The 17482-nt window shown below is 44.6% G+C and overlaps 1 protein-coding gene across 1 annotated transcript; it reads left to right on the top strand.

Moving 5' to 3' along the window:
* LOC118668317 (zinc finger protein with KRAB and SCAN domains 7-like) lies at nucleotides 1-16785 on the top strand. Its single transcript, XM_036333100.1, has 8 exons — nucleotides 1-87; nucleotides 2701-3217; nucleotides 8185-8350; nucleotides 9766-9857; nucleotides 10911-11037; nucleotides 12104-12841; nucleotides 13596-14333; nucleotides 15087-16785. The coding sequence occupies exons 2-8, from the start codon at nucleotides 2819-2821 to the stop codon at nucleotides 16178-16180; spliced, it is 3354 nt and encodes a 1117-aa protein (XP_036188993.1). The 5' UTR covers nucleotides 1-87; nucleotides 2701-2818; the 3' UTR covers nucleotides 16181-16785.
* The last annotated feature ends 697 nt before the right edge of the window (nucleotides 16786-17482 follow it).

Below are 17482 nucleotides of genomic sequence, written 5' to 3'. Positions count from 1 at the left end.
CTCTTACTTCCGGTTCGGCCATTGTTTTTTGCTTCTACCACCGAGCAAGGTGTTGTGCGCCGAGGCGGCGTCGCAGCGGTACTCCCAGTGAGTGGACCGGAGGCGGGGAACGAGGGGCTGCCCGGGGCGGGGAACGGGGGGCTGCCCGGGGCGGGGAACGGGGGGCTGCTGGGACCGGGGTCGTTAGACTGGAGCCGCGGCCGCCCACAGCCCAAGTCGGCCACGCTGGCCAGGCCCACGCTTCGCCCCCGCGGCCGGCGGTACCGTCCCTGTGGCGCTCGGAAGCAGCCTCCTCTTTGTCGCATTCCCTGACCAGCTGTGCCCGACACGGAGCCGGGCCCTGCGGGTGCAGCGATGAACAGGGCACACGTGGCCCGGGGAGCGGCGTCGCAGGCGCCTGGTCGAGCGCAGAGTGCAGATAGGCGTTTCCCCAGCTTTACCCTGGGTCAGACGCCGCCGGGATTTCAAACGTGGCGTGTGACTTGGACCCGCAGAAATCCAGATGAGATAAGCCGCTGAGCGTTCGGAACAGTAACGGAAGTGGGAAACGGCCATGCCTTAAATATGTGTGGGCTCCCAGAGCTCACAGGTTATTTTCGTCGTTTATAAAGAAAGTGAGACCTAGAGAGAAGTAGCTTGCCCAGGGTACCCAGTTGCAGAATTGGAATGGGAAGCAGAGCACAGATGCCCTCGTTACCACTAGAGGGCTGATTTTCAAAGTTTCACCCTATATAAACTGAATAAAAGTTTCCCCCCTACTTCAGTATTAGTTAAATGAACCACATTCATTCGTTTACCAACCGTGTTTCTGTGTGCCATGTACACACATATGCAAAGATGACTGGAAACCAGCCCTGCCCTCTGAGTCCACCCAGAAAGTGGGGGAGACAGCCATGTAAACCCCAAAATAGGAGAACTGCTTTAGTAGAAGTTTGAATGAAAAAGGTACTGTGGCCTCACTGAGGCAATAACCACACTTAAGCCTGGGCAGATCAAGATCAGGAAGGTTTTCTAGGGAAGGGAGATTAAGGAGAAAAAGGTCTGGTGTGTGTGTGTATGTGTGTGTTTTATATTTTTGTTGATTTCAGAGAGGAAGGAAGGGGGAGAGAGAGAAACATCTATGATGGGAATCATTGATCTGCTGCCTCCTGCATGCCCCCCACTGGGAATCGAACCCTTCAGTCCACAGGCCCATGCTCTAGCCACTGAGCCAAACCAGCCAGGGCATGTTTTGTTTTGTTTTTCAATCCTCACCAGAGGATATTCTTTCATTGACTTTAGAGAAAGAAACATCGACGTGAGAGAGAAATATCAACCAGTTGCCTCCCATACCAGCCGTATGCACTGACCACCTCGGGGACTTGAATCCCACAACCCGGTCATGTGTCTGACTAGGAATCATACCCACGACCCCTCAGTCCACAGGACAGTGTCCACCCAACTGAGCCACACTGGCCAGGACAGAAAAGGTCTGACATCGTCTGACTCCGTCAGGTTCTTTTCCTTTGATGGCCATCCAGCAGTTTGGAGGGTGTGTTGGGTTGTATATAAACTAGTTAAAGTACAGTGTTATAGTGAGAGGTCAGAGAAGGAGGCTGCCAGCCCTCTTCCTGTATGAAGCAATCAGGAAAGCCTTCAAGAGAAAATGGCATTTGGGTCTTGACAAATAAGTAGGAGTTTTTCAAAAGTTGAAAGGAAGCCCAGCCGGTGTGGCCCAGTAGTTTAGCAGCAACCCCTGAGTCAGGAGCTCACCCTAAGCCTCAGTCAGGGCACATGCCCGGATTGTGGGCTTGATCCCCAGTAGGGGGCATGCAGGAGGCAGCCAGTCGATTCTATCTATTGATGTTTTTCTCTATCCCTTTTCCTTCCTCTCTAAAATCAATAAAAACTTTTTTAAAAGCAGAAAAGAAGAAAAATCCAAACAGGGAAAGAGTATTTTAGCTGTGTCTCTAGAGCTTTAGTCCCAACTTTATTGTGCATTTCTAGCTCAATAGAAAAGAGTAGAAGAGTGTTGAGCATACACTTCCAACATAGGTTTGTTTGTAAGTTAAAGATAGGTGCTCTTTTACAAATTTAATGCATATTATAAAATATGCACTAAATATGAGTTAAATAACAACTTAGTGTTATGTACCCTTTGAATCATCTTGCATTTCCCACATTTGAAGATCATTGTTATCTTTCTAGATTGGGTACCTGGGAAGAGTGGTAGAGAGTGTGGCTAGAACAGAGGTCTAAGACTGTTGTGAAGGGCCGAGAGTGCAAGGTATAGATATTTAGGTTTTATCTTCTAGGGAGGCACTGAAAGTTTAAGAAGGTAAGTCACTTGGAAAGATGCTTTAATTGCCCCGGCTGTGTGCTTGCTGTCTTTTTTTTTCTGGAGCTTTGTTTGTTTATTTTTAAATACATTTTATTGATTTTTTACAGAGAGGAAGGGAGAGAGAGAGTTAGAAACATCGATGATAGAGAAACATCAATCAGCTGCCTCCTGCACATTCCCTACTGGAGATGTGCCGGCAACCAAGGTACATGCCCTTGACCGGAATCGAACCTGGGACCTTTCAGTCCGCAGGCCGACGCTCTATCCACTGAGCCAAACCGGTTACGGCATGGAGCTTTGCTTTTTAAATGTGGAGGGTCTGTTATCAGCCTGGGGCTGAACACTCCGAGGACTTTGATTTCTCTCTTATGTTTCTGTAGGTGACACTCCCCTCACCCTACATCCCAACTTTGAAAAACAGCTCCTGGGACCTGAATTATAGACCATCATTTTAATCAGACAAACTGCTGCTGGAACAAGCTTCTCCTTGGGGTCACAATGGCCACCCCAGGCAGGGAAACTTTAGGCCTCGTCCCTGGGAGTGCTGTGCTCCAGAAGCAGGAGCCAGGAAGCCAGACCTGGGGGCAAGGCTGCAGCCTCCAAAAGAACCACCTTCCTGTTTGTGAAATTTTCCGGCTACACTTCAGGCAGTTGTATTACCATGAGATGTCTGGGCCCCAGGAGGCACTGAACCGGCTCCGGGAGCTCTGCCGTAGGTGGCTGATGCCAGAGGTACACACCAAGGAGCAGATCCTGGAGCTGCTGGTGCTGGAGCAGTTCCTGAGCATCCTGCCCAGCCAGCTCCGGATCTGGGTGCAGCTGCATCACCCCAAGAGTGGCGAGGAAGCCGTGGCCGTGGTGGAGGATTTCCAGAGACACCTCAGTGGATCAGGAAAGGTGAGTAGTTGGCATCTAGAACCATTCTCTAATGCTTAGGTTAGCTTGGGAATAGGCATTCTCCATTCCTTAGGCTCTAGTCTGGTTTGCTCTTAGGATTCCTGAGCCAGTCATGCACTTTCTTTATGCTCCAAGCCATAAGCAGAAATGCAGATTGCAGCCAAGCTGTGAATCACTTTGTCAAATAGTGTTTTGTGAGCTCAGCTCCAGCCTGGAGATCCACACAGCACTCCGGGCAGGTAGAGGATCTGCACTTTGGTTAGAATGCGGGAACGTGGTGAGCAGAGGTAAACCTCAGGTGTGCTGATAACATGGGTCCTCATTTGAGAAGTTCTCATTAGTCCCTCAGGCTTCTCAGAGTCAATTCTCTCTCTTCCTGCCTTTTAGGTTCCTTATGAGAGGTGACATTTGGGGCTTCATAAACATTTTTTCCTTTTCTAGCTTTCCAAACCCAATGAGGGTCTTTTTGCCTCTTTACCTCTAATTTCAATTTTTCCTATTTTCCTCGGATCTCTCAAATTTAAAGGCAAGGTAATTCAGATGCAGTGGTTCTCAACCTTCCTAATGCCACAACCCCCAATTTCATTGTTACAAATTGAACATAATTAAAGCATAGCGATTAATCACAAAAACAATATGTAATTATATATGTGTTTTCTGATCGTCTTAGATGACCCCTATGAAAGGGTCTCGACCCACAGGTTGAAAACCGCTGGATTAGAGGAAAAGCTGGAGAGTCAGAAGGGTGATAACAGGGAGAAATCTGGCTTCTAGGGCCACGGAGCTAACTCACTCAATGACCGTTTATATCAGCCAGGGTTCAGCCAAAGAGAAAAACCAGTAGAAATTTATTTTCCGTATTTATATACATATTTATATTATTGATAGAAAGTGGTTTGCGTGGTTATGGGAGTTAGCAAGGCAAGTCTGAAATCTGTAGGGCGGGCCAACTGGAAGGGCTAGCTGAAACTCTCAGGCACAGGCTGAAGCTGCTATCCCCAGGCAGAATTTCTTCAGTGGGACCATCAGTTCTGAATTTTAGGCCTCTGACTGATTAAGCAGGCCCATCCAAATTATCTAGGATACTAAAGTAAACCGATTATGGACTTTTTTTTTTTAATTGATTTTTTACAGAGAGGAAGGGAGAGAGATAGAGAGTTAGAAACATCGATGAGAGAGAAACATCGATCAGCTGCCTCCTACACACTCCCTACTGGGGATGTGCCCTCAACCAAGGTACATGCCCTTGACCGGAATCGAACCTGGGACCTTTCAGTCCGCAGGCTGACGCTCTATCCACTAAGCCAAACCCGGGTTTCGACCCGATTATGGGCTTTAATCACCTGTACAAAATACCTTCACAGCAACACCTAGATTAATGCTAAATAGACACATCAAAAGACCACACTATGAATAGGTCAGTTCCTTCAGATGAGTCTCAGATTGCTCCCCTGTAACTGAACTGGGTGAATTAGGGTCTCCTCTGTGTTTACTCCTTTGCAGTTTACCAGGAAAAAATAATAAATAAAATTTCCCAAATACCATAACATACTTTTATTCAGTGCTTTTAAAAAAATGATCACATACCTACGCCTAGGGAATCACTTCCAGTTGATTGGATCCTAGGGCTAAATCGTTTTCCAAGAGTATTAGCCAGTGCCCATTTGGCATTATTAAATCCATTGTCAACCAGTATTTCCTTGTGTAAACAAACACACAGAAATAAATCAACCATCACTGAGGTCTAGAGAGCAAGTAGGCCCAACCATGGCCAAAGACAAATGGCTAAAGAACTGTGTAGAGTGCCATTTAGTGAGGAGGGTGGAAGAAAAATTTTCCTAGTTCCTCACTTCTTTCGCTTTAAGCAGAAGAAAATGCTCCCTCTATTAAAACTCAATCTTTGTAGCCTAAAGTGCATCCCGTGCAGACCTGGGCCCTTTTCATCTCCAGCTGACCTTCCTTGGCTGCACCCACCAGTCTCATTTCTGAGTTCATTGGTCCTTACACACTAAATCTGATTCTTGGCTAAATAGAAAAACAAAAAACAAAAAACTCAATCTTTTTTATCCAGGGAGCCTCAGAAAAAGGAGACTGAGGCCCAACCTCCATGGCTCAGTGGTTGAGCGTCGACCAATGAACCAGGAATTCACGGTTGGATTCCGGGTCAGGGCACATGCTTGGGCTGCAGGCTTGATCCCCAGTGTGCGGCTTGTAGGAGGCAGCCGTTTAATGATTCTCTCATCATTGATGTTTCTATCTCTCTCCCTCTCCCTTCCTCTCTGAAATCAATACAAATAATTTTTTTTTAAAAAATGACTGAGTCACAAACCAAAGAGAGTGACTAACAGTTGATAGGGCATTTGAACCTAGGAGTGGGGTCTTTGGATTCCATTTCTTACTCTGCCGCTATTATCAGCTTTCTGATGTGAAGACAAGAGAGCAGTGCCCTGGCTGGTGTGCTCAGTGGTTGGAGTATCAGCCCACACACCGACGGGTCTTGGATTTGATTCCCAGGCAAGGGCATGTACCTAGGTTGTAGGTTCAATCCCTGACCCCGTAGGGGTGCGTGTAGGAAGCAGCTAGTCAGTGTGTCTCTCTCTCTCCCTCTCCCTCCCTTTAACTGTCTCTAAAAATCCTCAGATGAGGATTAACCAAAAATGACACGAGAGCAGGGCTGTCTCTCCTAGCACAGGCTCATAATATGTATTTATGGCTAAATGAATAAACAAGCTTTCTCATGGCAGTTTGGCATGGGGCAGTTAAGGAATGTCAGGGCAGATCAGAGTAAGTCTACTTAGCAGGAGGGAGCAGGTGCATGTGTGCACAGTGAGGCTGGAAAGGGTTGAAAAGGTGTCCTTCGAGGGCTGCAGAATCATGCAACTTGAAAAATGCTTTTATATCCTTTTAGCTCCTAGCAGGCTTACAAAATATGAAAATAGTAATCATTATCACCATTTGACAAATGATATGAGCACAGAGAGGTTAATTGACTCATCTAAGATGAAAGAACTAGTAGGTGTTCCCTTTGTCCCTGAGACTTAGACAAAGTGTGATTATTGTTGATTACCACCAAGTGTGGGAACTAGATTTTTCCAGCTCCCTAGGTTCTGAGTCCCTAGCTTTCCCCTAGTGTCTTGCTGTGGAATGCCATTTTAGAATGAAAATTGGAATGGCAATTGCATGTCTGTGAGGAAAGGAAATCTATGAGTCCTAGATAATGAATAGGACGTGTGCCAGGATTTAATTGCTAGTGAATTACAAGGTTTTGTTGTCACAGTGCAATTAAGGTCCATCTTCTGGCAGTTCCCAGAGCTGCTTTATTTAAGAACTGTAACTCCCGTCCAGCTATTGTGGCTCAGTGATTGAGCTTTGAACCATGCACCAAGAGATCACCAGTTTGATTCCCGGTAAGGGCATGTGCTGGGTTGCAGGCTCAATCCCCAGTAGGGGGCATGCAGGAGGCAGCCAATTATTGTTGATTCTCTCCCATCGATGTTTCTCTCTCTTACGCACTCTCTAAAATCAATAAAAACATATATATATTTTTAAAGAGAACTGTAACTCCCATTTATAAGATCTGCCCAGTGCAGACCCTGGTCACCACAGACCCCAGGGAACCTCCTGGTCCCACCACTACACTGGAGAGATATATGATAAAGAAGCAAGTTCCCTCCCATCAGCAGATGTAACCCAATTGGGCAAGTCCAGTATGGTTTATCGAAGGAGCAGTTATTTTCTCCTTCTGATATACTATGTATATGCAGAGTGAATGAGCTTATAAGCGTGATTTATTTAGATGCTGGTAAAAATAGTAATCATGCGATTGTGAGGAGTTGATTTGATGAAAACAGCAACAGTTAGAAAGAAAAGGTCTATGCTTTGAGATATTCTCAAAGTCTCTAAAAATTGATGTTATCTGATCCTGTTTGACTTTAATATAAATTATTGAGGAGATGTAGACCCTATTGAAAACAGTTTGCAGATAACCCTAAAAACCCGTAGCAAAATATCAAGAGGAAATCAGCCAGCAAATATTATTAATTGAGCACCAATGTTGGGCCCAGCATTGTTCTAGGACAGCCGTGGGCAAACTACGGCCCGCGGGCTGGATCCGGCCCGTTTGAAATGAATAAAACTTAAAAAAAAAAGACGATACCCTTTTATGTAATGATGTTTACTTTGAATTTATATTAGTTCATACAAACACTCCATCCATGCTTTTGTCCCGGCCCTCTGGTCCAGTTTAAGAACCCATTGTGGCCCTCCAGTCAAAAAGTTTGCCCACCCCTGTTCTAGGAGCTAGTGGTCAAGACAAAAAGCTTATATTTCATTGGGGGAGACATATACAATACATGTGTAAATAAGGTAATAGATTAATACATGCAATAGAAAATATAATCAGGTAATTGGAGAGTGACTCAGTGCTTCGTCAGTGTGGTCAGGGATGGTTTCTCTGAAGAGGAGACACTTTTGCTGAGAGAAATTGGAAAAGCTCTTTTGAGGTTTGTCAGCCACTGTTTTGGGATATTGCCTCAGCTGTTAGCCTCAGTCGCATTATTTGTGCATATACAGATATACACAGCTATCATTCTTTAATTTTCTGGTACTTCGTTTGGTCTCTTCTATAGGCTTAGGTCCTCGGGATGTACTGAATTGCTTCCCTGCCTCCTTTTCCTAGATGATTCTGAACGCAATTTGTGTCTGAGGAACTGACACAGAGGGAAAGTGGTTATATAATCTGGTCTTCGAGCTTCTAGCAGGAAGGTCAACGGAAGGATGAGGATTACAAGCTGCAGATCCTGCTTAGACGGTTGCTTCCCCCAGCAGGCTGTACTGGTGGGGCTGGAAAGAGACTCTGGCTTTCCTTTCCCTGGCTTGCTTTCTTGGTATGCTTCTTAGAGGTTTTGGATTCTGTCTGTACCTTCAAGGATGGTCTCTTGAACCTGATTGTATTTCCTTGTCTCTAGGTTTCAGCTCCAGCACAGAAACAGGAAATGCATTTGGAGGAGATGACAGCCTTGAGTGCAACAGAGGAATCTCTTTCTACTTCACTCAGTAACGGTTCAGCCCCTGGAGCCCACCTGGAGCCTCCTCATGACCCAGGGGCATACTGCCTCCCCAATGGGCACTCCGGTACTTGCCTCTCCAGCTCTGGTGTCTAGTCACACCTCTCTTCTGGAATCACTTTTCCTTCATCTCCACGTCTCCACCTTATTGGAATCCCTCATTGCCCTGTCCTCTGTCTTCCTTCCCTAGTGACTTTCTGTTCCCTTTTGCTTATTCTTTAATCATTAATGTATTTAGCAAGTTTTTGTCATGGCAAAGGCACTGTTGGCAGCAGAGATATATAGTATAGTGTCACTGCTTTCAAAGAGCCATTTAGTTACCTACTAGGCAGAGAGTCAGTCATAGTGTGAGAGACAACCTCCTAAGAGACAGGAGTGATATCTGTCCTCAGGCATCTGATGCCATCACAAACGAGCAATGTGGACATTGTTAATTGTAAGCAAGATCATGTGGATATTGTTACTGGTGAGCTGGGGTGGGTAGGACATGGATGCTTCATGGAGGAGGTAGCAGTGGTATTGGATAGTGAAAAATCAAGGAGAAATTTTAAGGGTGGAAATGGGTGGTGGACACCTAGAAGAGAATATAAACAAAGACTCTTAAGTAGTTAATCCTTGGACCCTGTTGAGGTAGGGTCAAGGAGGACTGCATTTGAGAGCCTAGGGTCTGTTTGTACAAGGCCTTAGAGTTAAGGGTAAGAAGTTCAGGACAATTACTCTGGCACATGTAAGCACTACTGATCCAAAGGGTGGACCAGTGGTGGGAAGCTTTAGTAGGAGGCCAGTGTAGGAAATTAGATGTGAGGTGAATGGAGTGGAAACTGATAGATGCGACAGGCATTTTGAAGGAAAAATCCATGGGGTATGGGAGAAGAGGGGCAATTAAAGGGTTTTGGACAGTGTCTGGAATCATTGACAGAACTTAAGTCAGGAAAGGAAGATGGTAAGAACACGCATTTGAGATACTGAACTTAAGAATTGTGGGGCAGCAAATGAAATGTCCAGGCAACTGGAAGCTTGTGAAAGGGGTCTAGGAAAGAACCGAGAACTTAAGAGCATAATTAGAACAGTGAGGGTTGGTGAGATCTCTGACAGAGAGAAAAGCAAAGCACTACGGTCTGAGCCCCTGGAGTGTCCAAATGAGAGGGCAGAGAAGGAAGAGAATGGGGGGCCAGAGATCTGAGGGGGAATCAGGTGAGGCTGGTGCTAGGGGAGCCATGTGGAGAGGAAGTCATCAGAAGTATAGCTTCCTTACGAGAGGTTGAAGAGAGTGAGGGCTGGGAGACCAGTTTTCAATTTGACCAGGGTCCTGCTACTGCACTCTCCTTGGAAAATTCACAGCACACTTAGGATAATGCCTGTATGGACAAGGGATGAGAAACTGGAGTTGCCTGGGTCCTCTTGAATCCACTCAGTGGGATACTGACCTTATTAAAGCCAAGGGCAGGGCTTGTCCACTCATAGATTTCTTTCCTCCTTCAGCTCATTGTGCTTCCCCAGTGTCTGCCCTTCCCCAAGTGAGGAACATAGGAGACCAAGCAGCAGAAACTGTGCTTCAGATGGTCAGGCCCCAGGTGAGCTTGGTTCTGTCTATCTTTTGTGAGTTCCTGAGTCTGAGGCCCAGAATACCAGTAGCTAGAGTGTGGTTCCCCACGCCCCACAAGCAGGCAATTTGATTTTTAAGGAGGGGACAATTTGAGAATGAGTTATTAACAGTGAATTTTTTGCATTTCTTACGGTTCTAGGGGCTTCATATACAGTATATAAATATGTGTTGTGACATATTTACACATTGCAGTTCTCTTGTATATGTTTTAAAACTTTATTTGCTTTTTTTTTTTTTTTTTTAATCCTCACCTGAGGATATTTTTCCATTGATTTTAGAGAGATTGGAAGAGAGGGGGACAGACAGAGAAATATCAATGTGAGAGAAACACATTGATTGGTTGCCACCTGCATGAGCCCAACTAGGGCCCGGGCTAGGGAGGCACCTGCAACCAAGGCATGTGCCTTTGGCCAGAATTGAACCCGGGACCCTTCCGTCCGCTCTATCCACTGAGCCATACTGGCTAGGGCTGCTATTTTTTCATATCACTTCATATTATTATTTTTTTTAACAATTTCTTAGTGATTTCTTCATCAGTACTTCAACTGTCCGTTCGTTCTTTTGATTTTCTCTTTCATGGATGCCATGTTCTTTGGAAGCTTGTTTAGACCACGTTAATGGCCTTTTATTTTAGGCTTCCTCCATATGAATAAGAATTAACTTTTTGAATAATAAGAATTATATGTTACAGGGTGGGCATCAGGATTTTAGAGATGCTTACGTGCAGCATGGCCAAAAAAAAAGTTGGGAACCACTGAGCTAGAGCTTATCTCAGGGGCACTGGATCATTCTGAGATTGCTCCTCTGGCTTCCAATGTTCTTGCTTCCCTTGGAGCTTGGTGCCACCTACTGAGTTCATGGACTCTCTCTGGACCTGTACTTGTCCTTTTAGATGTGTCCTAGCTTCTCCCTGCTTCACCTCTTTGCCCACCAGGGCCCTTACCCTGTGCTCTCGGTATCTCTGATGACTCCGCCCTTCAGGGTGGGACTGTCTCTGAGCAATAGAAGCTTGTCATTGCAGGGGTCTGCAGTGTACAAGTTCCTGTCTGTGGACTACACTGAACAGAAGTGGGAAGATCCAACATTGAGTCAGAGAGCCCCGTACCAGAACATCATGCTGGAAACCAACTGTAGCATGGCCTCACTGGGTAATGATTCTGTGCCCTGGTAACTTAGCATCTGCATCCTTCACATTTTTTTTGCTAAATTTTTTCTTTTTAGACTTTTATTATGAAAAATTACAACATAGACAAAACAACAATATAATGAACCTCTCTGTGCCCATCACCCAGCGTTAACAGTTGTCAACATTCTCTTTACTTCATAATGGATTGAGCTAGGGTGATTTAGTTAGAGTTTGTATTTATAACAATTAGAGAGCCACTCGAGTTATTGTAAGTGATAAGTTACGTTATTTGAAACCTGTACAAACTGACCAGCTAGACCACACTTCGGAAAGCAGGGCCTTATTGAGACTGAGGAGCCTGGGAGCCTCAGCAACAAAAGAAAATATATGTATATTTTTAAAATATATATTTTATTGATTTTTTTACAGAGAGGAAAGGAGAGAAATAGAGAGTTAGAAACATTGATGATAGAGAAACATCGATTAGCTGTCTCCTGCACACCTACTGGGGATGTGCCCACAACCAAGGTACATGCCCTTGACCGGAATCGAACCTGGGACCTTTCAGTCTGCAGGCTGACGCTCCATCCACTGAGCCAAACCAGTTAGGGCAAGAAAATGAAATTTTACACTATGTTGACTCAGGAACATAACACAACTGTCTCCCTACATATCCTCCCACTGATATCCATTGTTTTCACTCTGAATCTTTTCTCCCCTCATGGCTCCTTCTCAATTAGCCTTTGTTCCCTCATGCTTTCCGGTTGCTGTGGCTCCTAAAGGCTTGGCTTCTCCCCACGCATCATTTCACCTTTAGTCTCTGGCCTTTCAATTTTTCTCCTCACTTGACTGCTGGTTCAACATCTCTCCATCCTGATAGATTTTCATCCATTTTCCTCCACTGACCTTTCCCCCCTTTGTCTTTTGTCCATGAAGAAAAATTTGAGCTATTTCTGATTTTTTTTCTCTTGTTCTCAATTTGTTACCTCATTCCTTATGTGAAGGCTTTTTCAGGTAAATAGACTCCTGATGATTCTTTTTCCTCAATGGGATAAGAAATGCTTTTTTCTTCTTTCTTTTGGCATCAGGTGAGACTTGGATGGAAAATTCAGAGTTGCCTCCAAAGCAGGAAATTTCTCAAGAAACAGAGTCATCTAATGGGACATCAGGAGGCCTGCATGGGGTGGTTCCTGAGGGACCAGAAGCTGGGAATGCCTGTGAAGATACTTTAATGAAGCTAGAAGCACAACCCTCAGAGGAGGAAGGGAGCAGACTGGAAAGTGATTTCTTGGAGAGAACATGTGAGGATAAAAACAAATCTTCAGAAGATGGATGTGATGAGTATAAGGATCTTGGGGAACATAAGAACCTGTCCTGTAATCCTACAGAACATCAGATTCTGAAGACACAGAAATTATATCAATGTGATGAATGTGGCAGAGCTTTCAATACGAGTACACACCTCACTAACCATCAGAGAATCCACACTGGAGAGAAACCCTTTGTATGTAATGAGTGTGGCAAGGCCTTCAGGCAGACCTCTCAGCTCACGGCTCATCTCAGAACCCACACAGGGGAAAAGCCCTATGAATGCAGCAAGTGTGAAAAAACCTATCAGAACATGTCCAATCTCATTCGACACCAGAGATTCCATAATGGAGAGAAACCGTATAAATGTAATGAATGTGGAAAAGCTTACAGTGCGAGTTACACACTCTATGACCACCTAAGAACCCATACTGGGGAAAAGCCTTATGAATGCATTAAGTGTGGAGCAGCCTTTTCTCAGAATGCATGTCTTCTCCGACATCAGTTACTTCACACTGGTAAGAAACCCTGCAAGTGCAATGACTGTGGGAAAGGTTTATCTTTTTTTTTTTTAAAAAAAATATATTTTATTGATTTTTTACAGAGAGGAAGGGAGAGGGAGATGAATACAGAGTTAGAAACATCAATGAGAGAGAAACATCGATTCAGCTGCCTCTTGCACACCCCCTACTGGGGATGTGCCAGCAACCCAGGTACATGCCCTTGACTGGAATCGAATCTGGGACCCTTCAGTCCGCAGGCCGACGCTCCATCCACTGAGCCAAACCAGTTAGGGCAAGAAAATGAAATTTTACACTATGTTGACTCAGGAACATAACACAACTGTCTCCCTACATATCCTCCCACTGATATCCATTGTTTTTATTCTGAATCTTTTCTCCCCTCATGGCTCCTTCTCAATTAGCCTTTGTTCCCTCATGCTTTCCGGTTGCTGTGGCTCCTAAAGGCTTGGCTTCTCCCCACGCATCATTTCAGCTTTGGTCTCTGGCCTTTCAATTTTTCTCCTCACTTGACTGCTGGTTCAACATCTCTCCATCCTGATAGATTTTCATCCATTTTCCTCCACTGACCTTTCCCCCCTTTGTCTTTTGTCCATGAAGAAAAATTTGAGCTATTTCTGATTTTTTTCTCTTGTTCTCAATTTGTTACCTCATTCCTTATGTGAAGGCTTTTTCAGGTAAATAGACTCCTGATGATTCTTTTTCCTCAATGGGATAAGAAATGCTTTTTTCTTCTTTCTTTTGGTATCAGGTGAGACTTGGATGGAAAATTCAGAGTTGCCTCCAAAGCAGGAAATTTCTCAAGAAACAGAGTCATCTAATGGGACATCAGGAGGCCTGCATGGGGTGGTTCCTGAGGGACCAGAAGCTGGGAATGCCTGTGAAGATACTTTAATGAAGCTAGAAGCACAACCCTCAGAGGAGGAAGGGAGCAGACTGGAAAGTGATTTCTTGGAGAGAACATGTGAGGATAAAAACAAATCTACAGAAGATGGATGTGATGAGTATAAGGATCTTGAGGAAATTAAGAATCTGTCCTGTAATCCTACAGAACATCAGATTCTGAAGGCACAGAAATTATATCAATGTGATGAATGTGGCAGAGCTTTCAATACGAGTACACACCTCACTAACCATCAGAGAATCCACACTGGAGAGAAACCCTTTGTATGTAATGAGTGTGGCAAGGCCTTCAGGCAGACCTCTCAGCTCACGGCTCATCTCAGAACCCACACAGGGGAAAAGCCCTATGAATGCAGCAAGTGTGAAAAAACCTATCAGAACATGTCCAATCTCATTCGACACCAGAGATTCCATAATGGAGAGAAACCGTATAAATGTAATGAATGTGGAAAAGCTTACAGTGCGAGTTACACACTCTATGACCACCTAAGAACCCATACTGGGGAGAAGCCTTATGAATGCATTAAGTGTGGAGCAGCCTTTTCTCGGAATACATATCTTCTCCGACATCAGTTACTTCACACTGGTAAGAAACCCTGCAAGTGCAATGACTGTGGGAAAGGTTTATCTTTTTTTTTTTTTTTTAAATATATTTTATTGATTTTTTACAGAGAGGAAGGGAGAGGGAGATGAATACAGAGTTAGAAACATCAATGAGAGAGAAACATCGATTCAGCTGCCTCTTGCACACCCCCTACTGGGGATGTGCCAGCAACCCAGGTACATGCCCTTGACTGGAATCGAATCTGGGACCCTTCAGTCCGCAGGCCGACGCTCCATCCACTGAGCCAAACCAGTTAGGGCAAGAAAATGAAATTTTACACTATGTTGACTCAGGAACATAACACAGCTGTCTCCCTACATATCCTCCCACTGATATCCATTGTTTTTATTCTGAATCTTTTCTCCCCTCATGGCTCCTTCTCAATTAGCCTTTGTTCCCTCATGCTTTCCGGTTGCTGTGGCTCCTAAAGGCTTGGCTTCTCCCCACGCATCATTTCAGCTTTGGTCTCTGGCCTTTCAATTTTTCTCCTCACTTGACTGCTGGTTCAACATCTCTCCATCCTGATAGATTTTCATCCATTTTCCTCCACTGACCTTTCCCCCCTTTGTCTTTTGTCCATGAAGAAAAATTTGAGCTATTTCTGATTTTTTTCTCTTGTTCTCAATTTGTTACCTCATTCCTTATGTGAAGGCTTTTTCAGGTAAATAGACTCCTGATGATTCTTTTTCCTCAATGGGATAAGAAATGCTTTTTTCTTCTTTCTTTTGGCATCAGGTGAGACTTGGATGGAAAATTCAGAGTTGCCTCCAAAGCAGGAAATTTCTCAAGAAACAGAGTCATCTGATGGGACATCAGGAGGCCTGCATGGGGTGGTTCCTGAGGGACCAGAAGCTGGGAATGCCTGTGAAGATACTTTAATGAAGCTAGAAGCACAACCCTCAGAGGAGGAAGGGAGCAGACTGGAAAGTGATTTCTTGGAGAGAACATGTGAGGATAAAAACAAATCTTCAGAAGATGGATGTGATGAGTATAAGGATCTTGGGGAACATAAGAACCTGTCCTGTAATCCTACAGAACATCAGATTCTGAAGACACAGAAATTATATCAATGTGATGAATGTGGCAGAGCTTTCAATACGAGTACACACCTCACTAACCATCAGAGAATCCACACTGGAGAGAAACCCTTTGTATGTAATGAGTGTGGCAAGGCCTTCAGGCAGACCTCTCAGCTCACGGCTCATCTCAGAACCCACACAGGGGAAAAGCCCTATGAATGCAGCAAGTGTGAAAAAACCTATCGGCACATGTCCAATCTCATTCAACACCAGAGATTCCATAATGGAGAGAAACCGTATAAATGTAATGAATGTGGAAAAGCTTACAGTGTGAGTTACAAACTCTATGACCACCTAAGAACCCATACTGGGGAGAAGCCTTATGAATGCATTAAGTGTGGAGCAGCCTTTTCTCGGAATACATATCTTCTCCGACATCAGTTACTTCACACTGGGAAGAAACCCTACAAGTGCAACGACTGTGGGAAAGGTTTATCTTCTAAAAGAGATCTTATTGACCATCAGAGAATTCACACTGGAGAGAAGCCTTTTGAGTGCAATGAGTGTGGCAAGGCCTTTCGTCAGAATAGTAATCTTATTCGACATCAGAGACTTCACACAGGTGAAAAGCCCTATAAATGCAATGAGTGTGGAAGATCCTTCGGTCGAAAGTCACACCTCATTGCACATCAGAGAATTCACACTGGGGAGAAACCCTATGAATGTATTGAGTGTGGAAAAGCCTTCAGTCAGCTTTCTACTCTTAACCACCACTATCGAACTCGAACTCACACTCGAGAGAAGCTCTGAGGTCTGGCTTCATCAGGTTCTTAAGGTGTAAGTTTCTAAGACACAGAGCAAGGAACTTTGAATTAAACTTTATTTATAAGAAGGATGTTTACCCTTATCCCTTCTTGGAACCATTAATCAAAGTGGGCCATTCCCTAAATGCTGTCTGTTGGATCATGAAGGTGGAGAGTGGGAGGAACAATGCAATCCTTCTCCGCTATTGGGGAAGTGTGGACTACACGTTTCTTGTATTTGTTGGGTTTTCCCTCCCTCCCTCCCTCCCTCCCTCGTTTCCCTCCCTCCCTTCTCTCTTTTTCCTTCCTCCTTCTCTTCTCTCTTTTTCTCTTTCTTTCTTTCAATTGTTCAGAAATGTATCTCATTTCTTCAGTATGCATCCCATGATCATATGCTTTTCAAGAACAGAGATTATATCTTATTCTATTCCACATCTCCTGTTTTATAAATCATTCTCCAAGACTCTGATTCATTCTTTACTTTCTCTTGGCTGTATACCTCCTTACCTACTTTTTTTGTTGTGTTAATCCTCATCAGAGGAAATTTTTCTGTTGACTTACTTATTTCAGAGAGGGAGAAGGAGAGAGATAGAAACATCAATGATGAGAGAGAATCATGGATCGGCTGCCTTCTGCACCCCCCGCCCCCCTCCCTCCCCCCTCCCCCCCCACTGGGGATCGAGCCCACAACCCAGGCATGTGCCCTTGACTGGAATCGAACCTGAGACTCTTCAGTCAGCAGGCTACACTCTATCCACTGAGCCAAACCAGCTAGGACTCTGTTGACTTTTAGAGAGTGGAAAGGAGGGGGAGAGACACAGAGAGGTAAGCATTGATGTGACAGAGGCACAGTGGTTGGTTGGTTCCTGCATGTGTCTGGACCACGGCCAGGGATTGAGCCTGCAACCAGGATATGTGCCCTCGATCGGAGTCTAACCTGGGACCCTTCAGTCTGTGGGCTGGTATTCTATCCATTGAGCCAAACTGGCCAGGGCCTTACCTTTTTTGTTTTGTTTACTTTTTAAACTTCTACTCCAGTCTAGACCCCAACATTAGTATTCCCTACTCAGAAAACCTTTTCTTTTTCCCATTTGCTAATCTATGTTCCTCATAATCTTCCAGATCAATCTCATTTCTAGATCCCTTTAGATCCAGCTCATCTGTGAAAGACCTTCAGACGCTTCTTCATTCCTCTTATTCATTTGACCTCAGTACTTTAAATTAGCTGGTGCTTTAATGTGCAACTGTTGTTAAATTGCCTTGTAAATTATTCTCAACTTAATCCTTATGTGTATACATTCATGCCAAT

This window comes from Myotis myotis, unplaced genomic scaffold (assembly GCF_014108235.1).
Source record: "Myotis myotis isolate mMyoMyo1 unplaced genomic scaffold, mMyoMyo1.p scaffold_m19_p_13, whole genome shotgun sequence".
Lineage (NCBI taxonomy): Eukaryota > Metazoa > Chordata > Mammalia > Chiroptera > Vespertilionidae > Myotis > Myotis myotis.
Note: the sequence above shows the minus strand (reverse complement) of the source record. Positions and strands in the feature narration are given on the sequence as shown.

Excerpts from the sequence above, each read along its gene's own strand:
- LOC118668317 (XM_036333100.1), top strand. The coding sequence starts at position 2,819 with ATGGCCACCCCAGGCAGGGAAACTTTAGGCCTCGTCCCTGGGAGTGCT. Across the intron at positions 12,842-13,595 it reads ACATCAGTTACTTCACACTG|GTGAGACTTGGATGGAAAAT; the intron begins GTAAGAAACCCT and ends TTTTGGTATCAG. Across the intron at positions 14,334-15,086 it reads ACATCAGTTACTTCACACTG|GTGAGACTTGGATGGAAAAT; the intron begins GTAAGAAACCCT and ends TTTTGGCATCAG.